The sequence below is a fragment of the Nematolebias whitei genome, chromosome 21, assembly GCF_014905685.2.
Source record: "Nematolebias whitei isolate Nwh7 chromosome 21, NemWhi1, whole genome shotgun sequence".
In the NCBI taxonomy this organism is placed as follows: Eukaryota; Metazoa; Chordata; class Actinopteri; order Cyprinodontiformes; family Rivulidae; genus Nematolebias; species Nematolebias whitei.
In genome coordinates, this window is record NC_056518.1 from 32,861,872 (window position 1) to 32,878,459 (window position 16,588).

Below are 16,588 nucleotides of genomic sequence, written 5' to 3' on the forward strand. Positions count from 1 at the left end.
TATTTACTTACTTAACTTACTTATTTACTTACTTAACTTACTTATTTTTTTACTTTACTGTTTTTGGTCTGTGGGAGGAATCCGGAGTACCCGGAGAAAACCCACGCAGCACGGAGAGAACATGCAAACTCCACACAGAAAGACTCCCTGTCCTGGATTTGAACCGGTGACCTTCTCACTGAGAGGCAACAGCTCCACCAACTGCACCACCGTGCCGCCTCCACTACAATATTTTGCATCAAAAACTTTTGGGTTTACTTTCATTCTCTGTTCAGGTCCAGTTCAGAGAAACACTCGTCTCCAAAACTACAAACATTCACTTTTTAAATCCGTCAGCGACGCGGGGACGTCGGCCTACCGCTTGTGTTAGTGAACATGTTGTTTTTTTATTGAGAAACTTCTGTCCGTCTTCTGTGACAGCTCAGGAGTTTTCAGCAAAATGTTTAAGTTTCATAAAGTGCAGAAAATGTGAGCAGACGTAGAGGGTAATAAAGTTACCCCTCTGGTTTGACCCAAACCTCTGCAGCTCTGTCGTTTCTCACCACGAGCTCATTTTAGACCAAACGTTCTGACCGGCTCGTTGTTTTGGTGTAAGGTCGTCTACATGGGGGTCTGCGTGTACACGCCGGCGTTTGCACTTAATGCAGGTACGAACATTTTTACATTTTAAATTAATGTTTGCTCTTAAACCTGCGGCAGGTAATGTTTTTGTATTTTTAGTTACAGGATTTGAATTATGGGGTACAGTGCTGGTCACGGGACTGGTGTGCACGTTGTACACGACGATGGTGAGTTGCAGATCGTTTTCACCATTTCAGTGTCGGTACCTCACAGCAGGGGGCTTATTAAATGTATTTATTTATGCAGTCAACTCATTCTGAACCATTGGATGGATTTTAAATAAACTTTCAGGAAATGTTCTTTGGACGTCCTTCTATAATGAATTAACCTTTGACGTTAATCTAATTCAAGATGGCCGTCATAGCCAGCTCGTCTTGGGAAACGAAGTCTTTTGTAACTGAGTAAGTGTTATGGAAGAGGATTAGAGCCATCTAGCAGTTTTTTTCTTCTTCCATGAATTCTGACTTTAATCTCAGAATTTCCAGATTCAGTTCCAGTGAAACTGTCAGAAAGTAAAACGTCCATCAGTAAATTAACGCTTGTTGCCATGACAATTCAAAATGGCCGCCAAGGTAAAAACATCTATATTTCAGTCAGTGTGTCAGCCGTAAGGTTTGACCATTAAATAAGTGAAACTGTGTCGTTGAAGCTGGATGCATTCCTTTAATGGACGTTGTTCTCAGGGCGGATTGAAGGCCGTCATCTGGACCGACGTCTTTCAGACGCTTGTGATGTTCGCGGGCCAGCTGGCCGTCATCGTGGTGGGAGTGCAGAGGGTTGGAGGAGTGTCAGAAGTCTGGAGGAAGGTGGTGGAGGGAAACCACATCTCTGGTCTGGAGTGAGTCAACACAAGGTCAAGGTCAAACAAGGTCTTTGTTTGTCTGGGCCAGAACTTCTGATCTCCTCAAGCTAATTTAATGAAACTTGATGCACGTTCATAGTCGTACCACCGTTAGATGGAACGTCATATATTTTCATCACCCCAACTTTAATGTCAAGGTCACAAATCAAGGTCAGGCCAGGCCGTTGCTATAGATTTCTGTATAATAGTTTGACGGACGTATAATGTGCTTATTAACTATTAGCTAGCTCATTACCTTTTAGCTAGTCTTTTGCTTCTTTTAGCCTTTAGCTAGCTCTGTGCTCCTTTTGGCTTTTTGCTGGTGTTTTGATGTTTTAAGCTTCTAGTTTGTGCTTGCTTCTTTTTCAGTTTCAGCTTTTTTATGTTTACGTTTTTTGCAAATTTCAGCAGCCATTCAGCGTTTAGCATTCACACTACTTTTTACAGAAAATGCTGTTTTCTTTAGTTTATATTTTGGTTGTAAAAGAGTTAAAACAAGGTGCAGATCTGCAGATAAATTATTAAATTTACTAGAACATTAGCTGCTCACCTTGAAAACTGTTTTTCGCGAGCGCTACAGACAGTTTTGTTCTCACATTTTGTGCCTTTGCATGGTTTCATGGTTTCTTTCAGCCCGTTCCTGAACAAGACTCTGAATAAGTAATTCCTCTCTCCTGGTTTTCAGTCTGAACCCAGATCCCACAGAGAGACACACGTTCTGGACTCTCGGGGTTGGTGGCGTTTTCCTCATGCTGTCTCTGTACGGAGTGAACCAGGCCCAGGTCCAGCGCTACCTGAGCTCACGCACAGAAAGAGACGCTGTCAGGTCTGAGAGCTTCACGGGTTTTATAACTGAAGCAGCATCTAACATTAGCTGATCTTTACCTGAGAGGAGCAGATCTTTATTGAGCACATGCGTGGTTTGTGCACCCGACATGTTTTGTACGGCTGTTCTGTCTGTAAGAGCATGCTCTGCTGGTGTGTGCAGGTCGTGCTACATGGTGTTCCCCTCCCTGCAGCTGGCCCTGGCTCTGAGCTGCATCATGGGGCTCGTCATGTTCGCTCGCTACTGTGGAGAGGACCACTCTGACAAACTGACCAACTCCTCCAGAGACGCAGTAAGTCGCATCAGATTACAATTTTGGTGTAGGTGGGACACATCTGAAGCATTTTTAACTTTAAACCCGTGTTCAAAAACACAACTCCCGTAAACACAGAGTCACTGAGGCTTGGAGAATTTAGAGACTTGTTTCGTAAAGAGTTGATGTGAAGAAACGAGCCGCAGTCTTCCTCTGAACGGCTCTGGCTGCGAGGAACTCCTGCACGGTGAGGATGAAGTGCTGTTAACTGCTCATAACGAGACTCTTGTGTTGAAACCACTTGATTGGCAACAGGTGGGTAAGAGGACCGGGCATAAAAAGAGCGTTTCAGACGCAGTCGTTATTTTCTTGGGGTATTAAAGGCCTGAAAGTGGCCTTGAAAATGAGCATTTGTCTTCACACAGACGCTTCTCTCCTCCACACACTTTTATAATAGAAACTCTCACAAACCTTATGATCTAATACTTTTCACATTAAAACATCATTCGTTTGAAAACGTGCTCGACAAACTACTAATGTGGCGATAAACTATAAACAAGTGCTAACAAACCCTTTTCCCTCCTCACCTAACCTCATTTCCTCTACAGGTCCGTTCACACAGATGTCGTATTGTCAGTTTGATGCTGCAGTTTTTACGACTAAATGATGTATGCAAATGGAACTGTGCAAGCTCGGAACGTGTGATGGTTGTTTTGCTTTGCACAGATGGTCGTATACTTCGTGATGGACATGCTGCAAGGCCTCCCTGGGCTGCCTGGACTCTTTGTAGCTTGTTTGTTCAGCGCTTCTCTCAGGTACGGGACTTTCCTGTAACGTCAGTAGACCATCATAATCTGGCACCGCAGCAGTGCAGCTACTGTCCTTCTCTTTAGGGCTGACTAGCCATTCGGCCTACAGGTGCACGCAGTTAACTGCTTGTTGGGAAGCATTAATAAAAATAAAAAACTCCCCCACCACATAAACACAACAGTTTTCCAATGTAACTGCAACAGGGCGGTCAGTGTGCAGGACTTCAGTTGAACACACGGTCATTTATTCAAAAGTTGAAAATAGCCATGCACACACAGAGTATTTAAGGAATGCATGTCGCCCGCCGCCTGTCATAATTTCAGAACAAGCCGATGTTATATTGATAAATGACTAAGCTGTTACCGATAAGATGCACAATTTCACTGTGTATGAATTGTTGGAATGCGTTTTGTGAATGATTATCAGCTGCTGCCACGGCAACATTTAACCAAGTGTCTGTAAAATCTGTTGACTTTTAGCCATTTTTGTATTTTCTAAGGTTGATTAGCTGTGGCGGCCATCTTCCGTTGGTTTTCTCCAAAGCTTGTGTCGTGGAAGAAAGAGATTCCCAAAACAACCAGGTGTAGGCGTCATCAGATTTATTTACAAAGTCTTCCAGCAGAAGATCCAGTGTTTCCCCTACTGTTATCCAAGGAGGGGGCCCCGCCCTGTCAACAGAACTGAGCACCCCGCCTACCTATGACCTATGAAATGTCCTTCGCCCCCACCCATCAAGAATCGCCAGCACTGACGTAGTGCTAAGTTAGTGGTGCACAATACAGACGTGTTGGCTAAGAACACGACAAGTTACCGAGGGGAAACTGATTTACAAGTACAAACATTAATGTTTTCACCTGTCAGGGTCTGACCCGTTCTAAGCTTCCCAACTTTTTTAGCTTTTAGCTCGTCTGTTGCTACTGTAGCTGAATGGGAAAAATCATCTTTATTTTCCTCAATCACTCCTGCTACATTTATTTTTGGCTAGTCTTTTTGCTACTTTTACTTTGGCGAGTGGTTTGCTTCTTTTGGCTTGTAGCTAGCGTTTTCCTACATTTTGTTCCTTTTAGCTTTTAGCTAGTGTTGTAGTTCTTTTACTTTAACGACTCAGTTTTATTTTTTTCAACAAATTTGGGAGCTTTAGCAAACTGTCTCTTGAACAACTTTTAAAATAAGTTATTCAAGATGGCTGCCACAGCTAATTGACACGAGCCAACGTTAAATCGGCTATAATTCAGTCATTTGTACAGATTTTGAGTTAAAATCTGATGTGGTAGCTGGATCTGGGTCTTTTCAACACTGCTGCTGGTGTCGGCGAGCAGAACCTTTATTTAAGATAAATATAAGATTGAATAAGACGACGTTATGTGCACGGTTTTGGCCTTTTCCATCCAGCACCATTTCCTCTGCCTTCAACTCTTTGGCTACTGTGACGATGGAAGATCTCATCAAACCACATTTCCCCTCCATGTCTGAGGAGCGGGCCACCCTGGTGTCCAAAGCTTTAGGTGAGCTGTTGAACTCAACAGGGTTCCGATACGGAGCTGCCGGTTCTGATCTTTGGCTTCGTGTCTTCATCGTCAGCTCTGTCCTACGGGCTGCTCTGCCTGGCCATGGCTTACCTCACTCACCTCATGGGGGATTCAGTTTTACAGGTGAGCTCACCTGGTGTTCAACCAAATTATAATCCACAGTCAGCTCTAAATGTGGAATAATTTATTCTGACTTCAGGTGGCTTTGAAAATCTTCGGGATGGTTGGCGGTCCAATTCTTGGTCTGTTTTGTCTCGGGATGTTCTTTCCATGTGCCAACTCCACAGTAAGTTGAGCCGCAGCCTCCTCCCTGCAGTCCAAAGGGATATTTCATACGTTGAGATTTCTTCAACGAGACAAAGAAAATGTTTTGCTTTAATAAAAGTTTTAAAACTTGGTTAAGATGAGACAAGACAGGACTTTACGGCTCCTGCAGGATAATTTATTTACAAAGTGTGCAGCTTTTCCCACTGTCTGGGCTTCTCAAATAACTTTTTCAAAGCTTCTTGTAATAGTTTAAATCACCCTTTATTTTATTTTTAAAATTTTATTATTCTTGGTTTTCAATTGGTTGCAACTTTTGTGAATGAATGTTCAATAAACGATTCTATAAAAGATCAAATATGAAAAAAAAACGACAGTTTCTGGATCGATTCTGTTTGTCAAAGTCCATAATTTATTATTTTCAAACATAAAAACCCTCATAGAGAAGGTCAAAATGTGATTACAGTAATAAAACACACAAAGCTTGACACTGAAAGGGTGTTTTTGCCTTTATATAACTTTATGTTCATAAGCGTGATATTTAAAAACTAGCTCGGGTACTTCTTTGTACAATAACTCAAATATTACCATTTGGCAGACTGATAGATTTCTGCTTTAAAATGACTTTATTTCCTCTCAGAGGTATATATTGGAAATATTTCATCTAATTTAGTCATTTGATACAATACATTTTTCATATTTGACAATTTATTGCATTACACTTTGTACAGTACAGATCCTCACAGTCTGGTCATTTTCACAAGCTTACAAAATATACTCTTTCTGGAGACCTCCCTCCAAAAGTGTACAAAAAAGTGTTAAAATCTATTTCATTATAAATCTGAGACATAAAACACTGTTATGAATATTGTAACAACTCAGACAGCTAAAATCACAAATCTTGAGTGACGTCATCCTTTAGTACTGACGCACACTTTCACCCTCAACAGGAAGTACTTCCCCCTTATTCATGCAGGGAACAACCTCTGGCTCGTGGTGTCAGTTTACAGCCAACGAGAGAGAATTTAACATAAATATTAAAGCAAACCTGAACAGGACATTAACAAGAACATGTCCACACTTAGAAATATCTTAAACAGAAACATAATAGGCTACCCAGCATCCTTTGCAGCTCACACCATCTTTCTGGGAGGCTACAATACTTGAGCAAGGTAAAACGATCATGGCCACCCGGGCTCCACCACTGCACTGGTGGTGGATAAGATGAGATTGCTCCTCAGCTCACCAGGATCCATCACTGCGCTGTCGTGGGCAAGAACAAAAAATCTTTATTTGAAAACTACAAACATTTGCAATTCAAAACCCTCAGCGACGGGAGACATCGGCGTACCGCTTGTTTTTAATCTTGTCCTGAAACATAAATCCTTGGAAGGCAGTGAGGGTGTACTTTATTTTTTCATTACTGCATGTAATTTAAACTTACTTGATAAGTCACAGTACTGATATATGATCTAAGGTCAATAAAATCATTTCACGTTGAAAGTTAAACTTTAACGACAGATGAGAACAACTTGCTTTACGTACAGATATTTCTGTTTCCTTTGTTTTTAGGGTGCAGTGACAGGTCTGGGTGCAGGACTGTTCATGGCTTTGTGGGTCGGCATCGGTAGCATCGTCACTCGTAGTTCTAATGCCAAACCGCTGCCCCCCAGCTGTCGATTTGTCCTGCCGTCGGAGAACACGACGGCCGCCTTACAGACGGCGTTTAGCAACGTGACGAGGTGAGAGTCCTTCCATCAGCTGTAGATGTGGTCAGCTCTGAGCTTTCTCCCAGATGAACCGTCTCTCTGTTGTTTAGCCGACCCTCGGGGCTGACGAGGTTCTACTCCTTGTCCTACATGTGGTACAGCGCCTTCAGCTGCTTCACAGTCATCCTCGTAGGGCTGATCGTCAGTTTTCCCACGGGTAAGCAGGAACCTACGCCTGTTGTCAGTAATCCAAACCGTTTCTTTACGTTATGCTTAAACTTGTTTTTCATCAAGGTCCAATGAAAGAAGAGGATGTGACGCCAGGAACGATCTATCCTTTATTCAGGAAGCTGCTTTGGTTTCTGCCTGAACACGTCAAAAAGAAGCTGTGCTGCGTGACGCCTCTGAGACCGCCTGTAAGTAAAACAATATGCGTTTGATCCGAAAGCTACATCGGATTAAGCTCTCGTTTTTATTGTTCTGTATCGCTGAGCGAAGAGAGGGTCTGTGCATGTTGTGTGCATGATAACTTGAAAAAAACAAGTGAGATATTGACTTCCAGTTTGGGTTGCTTCTAGGCATAAGGAAGGTTCATTTCAAAAGTCAAAATCTAAGATGGCTGCCTCTATCTACATATACATACATCACATATATGTATAAAGGCCTGTCACGATAACAAATTTTGCTGGACTATTAATTCGCTCAAATTATTGCAATAAATGAGAATATTGTTTGAAATTTGACAATAATTAGTAATTATTGTCAAATTTAAGAAGAAATGTTGGTTAATTTATTTTGAGTGTAGTACCTTTTTGACCACCAGATGGCAGTATAAGACTGAACCGAAGGATGGATAGTGAGGGAGCGAGCAGCATGTCTCTAAGAAAAATGGGAGGGAGGCCCCTTGACGTGACATGGGCTGTCTCTCCTTCCTTTTTTTTCAGTTCTCAAAATGGCGGACGCTCGGTGTGGTTTGCACTCTTTAGCATAACATTTTTCACACAAAGCTTAATAAAAATTCAATAAACAAGTCCTCAGCTTCTTTTTGCAGAGAAAAACAACTTTTTACACGAAGGCACGGGTTTCAACCGTGAATTTTGGAGCTTCAACAAGACTGAGGTTTTTTCCCCGAGATCGGCCTGTTAGCTTAGCTCGTAGCTTAGCTTCACAGCTTAGCTGCTTTTAACGATCCAAAAACTGTTCTGAACGGTTAAACCTGAGAAAGGGAGGGGTCAGTGAAGAGCACCGGAGTTGAGCCTTTTGTTGTCCAGTGTCTTCAGTAGAAAGAGACACGAAGAAACGATAAAGCTGATAAATGAAAATGAGGTTGATCATTTTCATTTATCATGCGATTAATTGATTTATTGTTTATCGCGACAGGCCTTTATGTATGATGTATGTGCCTCCACCATTACACATGATGGTGGATAAAATGGCTCCCTCCACTGCAGGATCCGTCACTGCGCTGCCTCAGACAAGAAAGGTAGGTAGGTGTTTCCAGGTAGGTAAAGGTCCAGATGGGTTTGTTGGGTAAGTTGAAGGCAGGCACGTGGCCATGGTCCCTTGGACTGAGCACAGCTTGAGGACTTGGAGAACACAGGTGAGTTCCAGGCTTGGTTTCTCAGGAGGATGGTTACAACTAGAAAGACTCAAGGAAACAGATTAGTCATATACAATTCGCAGAGAGATCCCAGGGGCTGTCAACCATACCAGATGGCCCGTAATGTTCCAGTGTCGGACGAAACACTTTCACAGGTTTAAGTTCACCAGAGCATGATTGGTCTCAGCTGAGGAGGAAAACACTGGAGTTCCACAAGTGTCTTCTAAAACACTTTTTTGTTGCCTGGCCATGTTCTCTTATATTGTCTTTTGGGAGGAAATCAGCCACACGTTCATGCTTTGTCTTTTTATACAACTGTCAAAGACGAGCAAATTATGGCATAGCAACAAAAAAAGGTTAAATTGTGTCACCTGGACCAGTTTCAAGTGAGAAACGTTTTGTTTTTTTATATTATGGCATATTCTCCATTGGTAAACTTTCTCTTTTCCTGCCCGTAACGTCTGATCCACTCGAGCTCATTTAACAAAACTTCATACACGTATGCATCTTCACCAGACAGTGCCATGCACACAGTTTATCACTCCAGCTCCAAGGTCAGATGTTATCCAAGGTTGTTTCTTGTTCAGGCCGTGGCTATAGATTGCTGTATAATAGTTTGTTGACGGGTGCATAATGTACCGTATGTGGTACTGTTGTTCTAATCTGTTGGTTGTGTTGTTCTTTGTTTCTTCAAGTTGTCAGAACACCAGAGGCTGCCTCCACAACACAATAAAAGTAACGGACAGAGCTGCCAACGACACGCACCGTCACTGGAAGACACAGAGGGGGTTTCCTCTGAGGCAAACAGCCTTTTGATACAGTACGAAACAGCAGTGTGAAATCAAACTGTACCACACGAGGCTGAAAATCTTCCTCAGGGGAATCGGTGTTTTTAATAAACGCGTGTTTCCATTTCCTCTTCATGCCTCTGCTTTGTGATGAGGGATGTCTGCTTTGCAGTGTGAACCGCTGCAGCAACGTCTACGTTTTTTATTCAGTCTCCTGACATCTGAAGTTATCCAAAAATAGTTTCCAACTGGATCTGCGATTGACACATTGTAATTTTTTAATGAGTATTGTTCAATCAGCTGCTATGTTTGAATAATGTGTTTTATATTTGTAAAAGCTGCACTCTACTGTTACCTGATAATTAAGTTATGCTCAGTGAGCCATAGATCACGTATGTTTGGTTAATGCACTTGATTCTGTGTAACACTACAGAAGGAGTTTAATGGTCTAAAGGCCAGTGCCATGTTTTTAAAATTGTAAAATGAAATCATGACTGTAATAGAGCTGAAACAAAAGAAAAACATTTTTTTAATTAAAAAAACAATATTTTGAGGTGTGCTTTGTTTTGAATTCATCGGTGTTCCATTTGTTGCCACAAAGGTTTTTGTTTGAGCATCACTCAAATCTCTACTGTACAGCTTTTTCTACGTGTTGCATTACATCTACACCATTTATTGTGGTGAAGTAAAATATATTTACTCTGGTTTTAGCAATGGTTTCTGGTGGTTCTGTGTTTCTATCTGCCTTTAACACCGTAGACCATGAGATCCTCATTTGAGCAGGGAGTGTATCGCAGGGTCAGCGCTCCATCAGTTCAGGTCCTCTGATAGAAGCTTTTGCGTCAACATCAAGGATTTTGTTTTCACCTCTGTGACTTTCCGGTAGGAGGGTGCCACAAGGCTGTTTTCTTGGACCTCTTCTGTTTTAATATATGCTGCCACTAAGTGTTGCCTTTTTTTTCTTCCAATAATGGCATCCCTCGTCATTGTCTCTCACCATGGAGGAAAGAAGGGGAATTGAAAATAACCATTTTTTTTTTATCCATTCGTCCATGTTGTGAGCATGTTCACTTGAAAAACAAGTGAGGTGCAGACCTTTATTTTGGTTAGTGGCTGCATCTAGACGTAAGAAAGATCATTATCATGGGTTGTCATGTTAAACTCCAAAATGACATTGGCAAAACAGTTAAGGAAACTATGCTTTCTAGTTTCTGAATTGGTTAATATGATTTCCCTGTGAAAATGGTGTGGCTGAAGATTAATCAGTGTGGCAAAGGCCATCCCATGGCTCCTCCATTGCACCTGTTGGTGGATAAGATTGCTCCCTCCATTCGCCAGGATCTGTCGCTCTGCGCTGCCTCCAGCAAAACACAAAACAAAACCAAAAACTACCGATTTCTACACAGTGCAACTACTACCCGTTTGAATATTTTGCACTAAAAACATTAAAACATTCACAATTCAAATCCCTGAGGGACACAGGCTTGTTTTAGTACTCCACTCAAATTATTTAGTAATAAAGATCTTGCTACCAACAAAAGCAACTTAAATTTTAGCCATTTTTATCGGACATATGTTTGTGATGTGCAGAATTTATTCAACAATGTTATTTATAATGTCTGAAAATGAGTTTAGTCCTCTAAGAAGTGAAGAATGTGCTATGTATGTGTTATCAACATGAGATACAAACAAGTGGAGCAACTAGGGAATTAGTGTCTTGCTCAAGGGCATGATGGAATCAAACCTGCGAATTTCCAGTCCCATCGTGTGCACCCGGTACTTACAGGGTTTAGAAAGGAAAAGTCTTAGCAGAGACACCATTTATTAGTTTTTCGTCAAAGCCCAGCCGGCGTTCAGACTGAAAGACGGTCTTTGTATCTTTGAACCGAGTGTTGGTTGTATTTTAAACAAACAGTCTTTGTGGAGCGCAGGTGTTTGCACGGCAGAGGTGGTAAAAGGAAAAGTTTTATGCAAAACGCCTCTCAACTGTTGTTTGAAGGTTGTATACCAACATGTACTGCTATGTCTGATAACGGACATATAAAAGGGCTGATGAAGACCTGCCTGTGTGAAGATGAATAACTTTATTAATTCTCATTTGTTAATGCAGTCTGCGGTCTATCGAAGGCAGATCAACTGAATGCTTTCTTCAGATGGAAGGAACGATTTCCTGTTGCGTTCCTTTGAACAACGGGGTTGGATTAGTCTGTTGCTAAAGCTGCTTTTCAGGTTCTCCGTTGTTTTATGGAGGGGGTGGGAGGTGTTGTCCGTGCAGTTTGTCCAGCATGCTTCTCTCAACCACCTCCTACACAGTGATGAGCTTTGTGTTCTTCAGCCTTGGCATCCTCTTGTTTTGATGCCTCCACCCCACAGAAAAGAAGGTGGTGCTCGCCACAATCAACTGTTTGCAAGTGTGTTTTTAAGAAGAGACTTTCAAACTCCAAGAGTTGAAGCCTGTTTGATACGAGGAGGCAGCTGGTTCCACAGTTTAGGAGCTACAATGTAAAAGGCCAGATCACCTCTGTGGACCGGCCTGGACTGCGGGACAAACAAAAGCAACCGATCGTTAGATCTGAGGGATCTAGAGCAGTGGTTCCCAACCTTGGTCCACGAGGAACATTGTCCTGCACGCTATAGTCATTTCCCTGCTCTGACACCTGATGCATTGGTTTAATTACTTCAAGTTCTGCCAACGCCCGTTAATCATTCATTCAAATCAGATGTGTCAAAGCAGGAAAACGACTAAAACATGCAGGGTGGTGTTCCTCGAGGACCAGGGTTGGACACCACTGATCTAGAATGCACATAAAGCTGCTTGCAGGAGGTCAGACAGGAGCTTGTCCATCCCCTGAAAACATGCATGTTATCAGTGAAACTTAAAAGAAGTTTAAATTAAACATACATTCATTATCTTTTACCCGCTTCTTCCATTTTGGGTCACGGGGGTTGACGGTGCCCATGTCCAGCAATCACTGTGCGAGGGGCGGGGTACACCCTGGACGGGTCTCCAGTCCATCACAGGGACACATAGAGACAAACGAGACAAACATTCACTCTCTCACTCACACCTAGAGACAATTTAGAGTTACCAATCAGCCTAACATGCATGTTTTTGGTCTGCGAGAGGAAACCAGGGTAGCTGGAGAAAACCCACACATGCACGGAGAGAACATGCAAACTCCACCCAGAAAGGCCTCCGGACCGGGATTTGAACCGGGGACCTGTTCACTGAGAGGCAGCAGCTCTACCAGTTGTACCACCGTGCCGCTAAATTAAACATCTTGGACAAAAACATTAAAAACATGAGCTAACTCTTTTCAAGTTGTTCTCAAAACTAGACTGAACCATTCACAAAAAAACAAACGTAACATTTAATTATTTATTCATTGACTATTTAGGGGGCAGCACGGTGGTGCAACTGGTAGAGCTGCTGCCTCTCAGCGAGCAGGTCCTTGGTTCAAACCCCGGTCCGGGGGCCTTTCTGGGTGGAGTTTGCATGTTCTCTCCGTGCATGCGTGGGTTTTCGCCCGGTACTCCGGTTTCCTCCCACAGACCAAAAACATGCATGTTAGGCTGATTGATAACTCTAAATTGTCCCTAGGTGTGAGTGAGAGAGTGAATGGTTGTTTGTCTCGTTTGTCTCTATGTGTCCCTGTGATGGACTTGCGACCCGTCCAGGGTGTCCCCCGCCCCTCGCACAGTGATTGCTGGACATGGGCACCAGCGACCCCCGTGACCCAAAATGGAACAAGTGGGTAAAGAAAATGGATGGATGGATGAATATTTAGGTTAGCATATTGCCACAAGAGCTTTACAGAGATAATGTCTTATATTCCTAAAAAATATTGGGGGGGCATTTTTTTAATCAAGTATGCTAACTATGCTACAACAAGAAAAAAAAAAAGTCTTCCAGATTGTCTTTAAGAAACTTTATTGTCTAGTTCTCTATCCGATTCTTCATTTGCTATAGATTTCTTAATTTGGCCTTTTGAAAAACATTGCCCACCCCCTGGTCTAAAAGATCTGAGCCTTCTCAGGAAGTCGGCTCAGCCCTTTTTGTAGACCGCATCCGTGTTTGTGGCCCACTCCAGTTTTTTATCCAGTTTATATTTTGACACCATCTCCGTGAGGTGGCACAGTGGCGCAGTTGGTAGAGCTGATGCCTCTCAGCGAGAAGGGCACCGATTCAAATCCCAGCCAGGGACCTTTCTGGGTGTAGTTTGCATGTTGTCTCCGTGCTGCGTGGGTTTTCTCCAGTTACTCCAGTTTCCTCCCACAGACCAAAAACATGCATGTTAGGCTGATTGGTAACTCTAAATTGTCCCTAGGTGAGAGAGAGAAAGTTGTTTGTCTCTGTATGTCCCTGTGATGGACTGGAGACTTGTCCAGGTGTCCCTGTGATGGACTGGAGACTTGACCAGGTGTCCCTGTGATGAACTAACCTGCCTCTTGCACAGTGGTACCTGGACATGGGCACCAGTGCCTCCGCGACCCAAAAACAGGAAGGAGCGGGTAAAAGATAATGGATGGATGGACCATCTTGGTGATTGTTCCATTCTTGCAGACAGGAGATGTTTTGTTTTTTCCTTCAGCTGCTCCACATTCAGCTGCAGGTGGTTCTCCTCGCTCCACCTCACAAAGCAGTCCACCAGCTTTCTGTTCTCCACACACCCCACTATGGCCGTGTCGTCAGAGAGTTTCTGCGGATAACACGACTCGGTGCGGTGCCTGAAGTCTGTGGTGTAGGAGGTGAAGTGGAGCGAGGACATCATACCCTGGAGGGCCCTGACGTAGCTGATCAGGTGTTCAGACACAGCTCTGAAGTCTCACAAACTGGTCAGCTCGTCATCAATCCTTTTCATCAACGGAACGTCCACCTCCAGTTTCTCCTTCAGCAGCCTGGGCTGGATGGTGCTGAAGGCACTGGAGAAGTCGAAGAACATGATGCCTACTGAGGTGTTGGGTGTGTCCAGGAATGAGTACGCCTTCTGCAGCAAGAATATGATGGCCTTATCAATTTAAACCTTTGGCTGGTATTCAAACTGCATGAGGTCAGTGCTACTGGATGTCCTGTCTTGAGCACTGGAGCTCTGAAGGTGCAGGCTTGTGTTGAAGAGGTGCCGAAGACTCCGCAGAGCTGGCTGGCACCACCGGTCCAGAAGCCTTTCTTAGGTTGAGCCTCTTCAGCTTCATTATCACATGGCTTGTTGTGATGGAAGTGTTGATCTGCTTAGAATATTTTTATTAGTGATGGATGAATCATTTGATTAAAAAACTTTCATGTTAAAAACATTCATTTTTAGATACGCTTGGTATAAAATTTGGTGATATAATGCCATTTTCACTTGATCCTTGCATCCATCCATCATCTTCCTCTTGTTCTGAAGTCGGGTCTCAGGGAAACATCTTGAGCAGGGAGGTCCAGACATCTCTCTCCACAGCCTCTTCCAGCTCTTCTGGGAGGACTCCAAGGTGTTCCCAAACCAACCGAGAGACGTAGTCTCTCCAGCGTGTCCTGGGTCTTCCCCGGGGTCTCCTCCCAGTCCAACATGCCCGAAGCACCTCCCTAGTGAGGCGCCCAGGGAGCATCCTTACCAGATGCCCGAACCACCTCAACTGGCTCCTCTCGATGTGGAGGAGCAGCGGTTCTACTCCCGAGTCTCTCCTGATGACTGAACTTCTCATCCTATCTCTGAGGGAGAGTCCAGCTGCAAAGAGAATAAAAGTAAAACACAGTTAGAAAATGAATCAAAGCACATTTTCACAGTTTCATCAGAGGCGGACATACAGTCCGTCTGTAAACTTTGCCTTGTCCCACCCATAACTTCTGCTCTGCTAAAGATGTAGACCACCAACCAAGGTTTTCTCTTCAGTCCGTTACCAAACAAAGGTTTGATAGCAGCTGAACAACCAGATGGCGTACGATGAAATAACCTTAGGGTCTGTAGAAATGGGACCAACTCACTTACAGCAATAAAATTACAACAGAGTACAATTACTGAAAAGACAGAGCAGTCTTGAATGGATCCACCTGTGCAAAGGGAAAATATGTAAATAAGTTATTGCAACATGTAAAACATCTGGAATAGTGTTTGTCTATGAAGTGTTCTGTAACAGTTGCTTTGCCTACAGAAGAGAACCATTGGTAATCTGCAGTGAAATGAACCCTGAATTTATCTCTACCAGCTGCCCAAAGGCAAATGCAGACAATTATGTTTATGTGTGTGTGCACGCGTAACATTGTGTAGCAAATTATCTCAAACCATTGGATTAATTTAAACTCTCAAAATAAATGACTATAACTCGGTGAACATTTCAAAAATTCAAGTTGAATTTGGTGTGGTAGTGGCTGACAGTGGGGGAGGGGGATGATATAGAACTAGTGCAGCCAACCTCGGACCAGAAAGTCACGGTTTGACTCCCAGCCATTCCCACATGTCATGATGCCTCTGAGCAAGTCACTCAATCCCTAATTGCTCCCCGGGCGCCTACATAGCTGCCCACTGCTCCACCTGGTGTATCTCAGGTGTGATGGTTAAATGCAGAGAACTAATTTCATTATTATGGGAACGTACAGTGATGACAATCTCAGACTTTCCTTTTCTTAAGACTTTGACATTAACTGTTGGCGTCAACCACGGCTCATCTCTTGAACGGCTGGATGGAACATCCTGATGCATGCTCAATAATCCAGGTAGAAAAATCTAACAAAGTTAAGTCAGGTGGATGGAACCGTTGGATGTAGCTCTGCAACTGATTACTTTTAGAGCAAACCTAATTCAAGATGGCTGCCATGGCCAACTGACCTTAGAAAACACCAAAATGACTCAGTCAGTCACTTTCTGACAGTTGTCTGTCAGCACTCCATCCATCCATCCATCCATCCATCCATCCATCCATCCATCCATCCATCCATCCATCCATCTATCCATCCATCTATCCATCTATCCATCTATCCATCCATCCATCCATCCATCATCTAATCTTTTTCCTCTTTTGGCTGCTCCTTCTTCAAGGGTCGCCACAATGACTTAACTCACACAAAGACTTTGCGATTGTTTTTACTCCAGATGTCCTTCCTGACACAATCACAGACACCGAGCTACCACAGCCCTCAGTGTGGAGCAGAGAGCTGCATCTAGGGCACCTGGGGGAGCAGATGGTGGGGGTTAAGTGTCTTGCTCAATGGCCCAGAGTGGGACAAATGAGAGTGGAGACAGGTGAGGGTGTTGCACCTTTGCTACAGATATTTTGACGTAGGTATGGGGGAGTAGAACCAGCGACCTTCCAATTACAGGCCCACATTCTCTAACCTCAGTGCCACCATTCCCCATTCTGTCAGCACTA

General features: G+C 43.4%; 2 protein-coding genes across 2 annotated transcripts in view; both read left to right on the forward strand.

The window, feature by feature from the left end:
- slc5a6b (solute carrier family 5 member 6) overlaps positions 1 to 9,292 on the forward strand; it is a 10,783-nt gene extending 1,491 nt beyond the window's left edge. The window contains exons 3-15 of the mRNA XM_037695417.1: positions 596 to 647; positions 721 to 788; positions 1,305 to 1,459; positions 2,148 to 2,288; positions 2,451 to 2,580; positions 3,268 to 3,356; positions 4,744 to 4,856; positions 4,933 to 5,003; positions 5,080 to 5,166; positions 6,717 to 6,886; positions 6,964 to 7,070; positions 7,148 to 7,269; positions 9,149 to 9,292. Of these exons, the coding sequence (XP_037551345.1) occupies positions 596 to 647; positions 721 to 788; positions 1,305 to 1,459; positions 2,148 to 2,288; positions 2,451 to 2,580; positions 3,268 to 3,356; positions 4,744 to 4,856; positions 4,933 to 5,003; positions 5,080 to 5,166; positions 6,717 to 6,886; positions 6,964 to 7,070; positions 7,148 to 7,269; positions 9,149 to 9,292 (1,449 nt within the window). The remainder of the gene's footprint in view (positions 1 to 595; positions 648 to 720; positions 789 to 1,304; positions 1,460 to 2,147; positions 2,289 to 2,450; positions 2,581 to 3,267; positions 3,357 to 4,743; positions 4,857 to 4,932; positions 5,004 to 5,079; positions 5,167 to 6,716; positions 6,887 to 6,963; positions 7,071 to 7,147; positions 7,270 to 9,148) is intronic.
- Positions 9,293 to 16,445: 7,153 nt separating this feature from the next.
- The window catches only part of adgrf3a (adhesion G protein-coupled receptor F3a), a 20,952-nt gene continuing 20,809 nt past the window's right edge, over positions 16,446 to 16,588 (forward strand). Inside the window, exon 1 of the mRNA XM_037694830.1 lies at positions 16,446 to 16,461. Within this exon, the coding sequence (XP_037550758.1) occupies positions 16,446 to 16,461 (16 nt within the window). The remainder of the gene's footprint in view (positions 16,462 to 16,588) is intronic.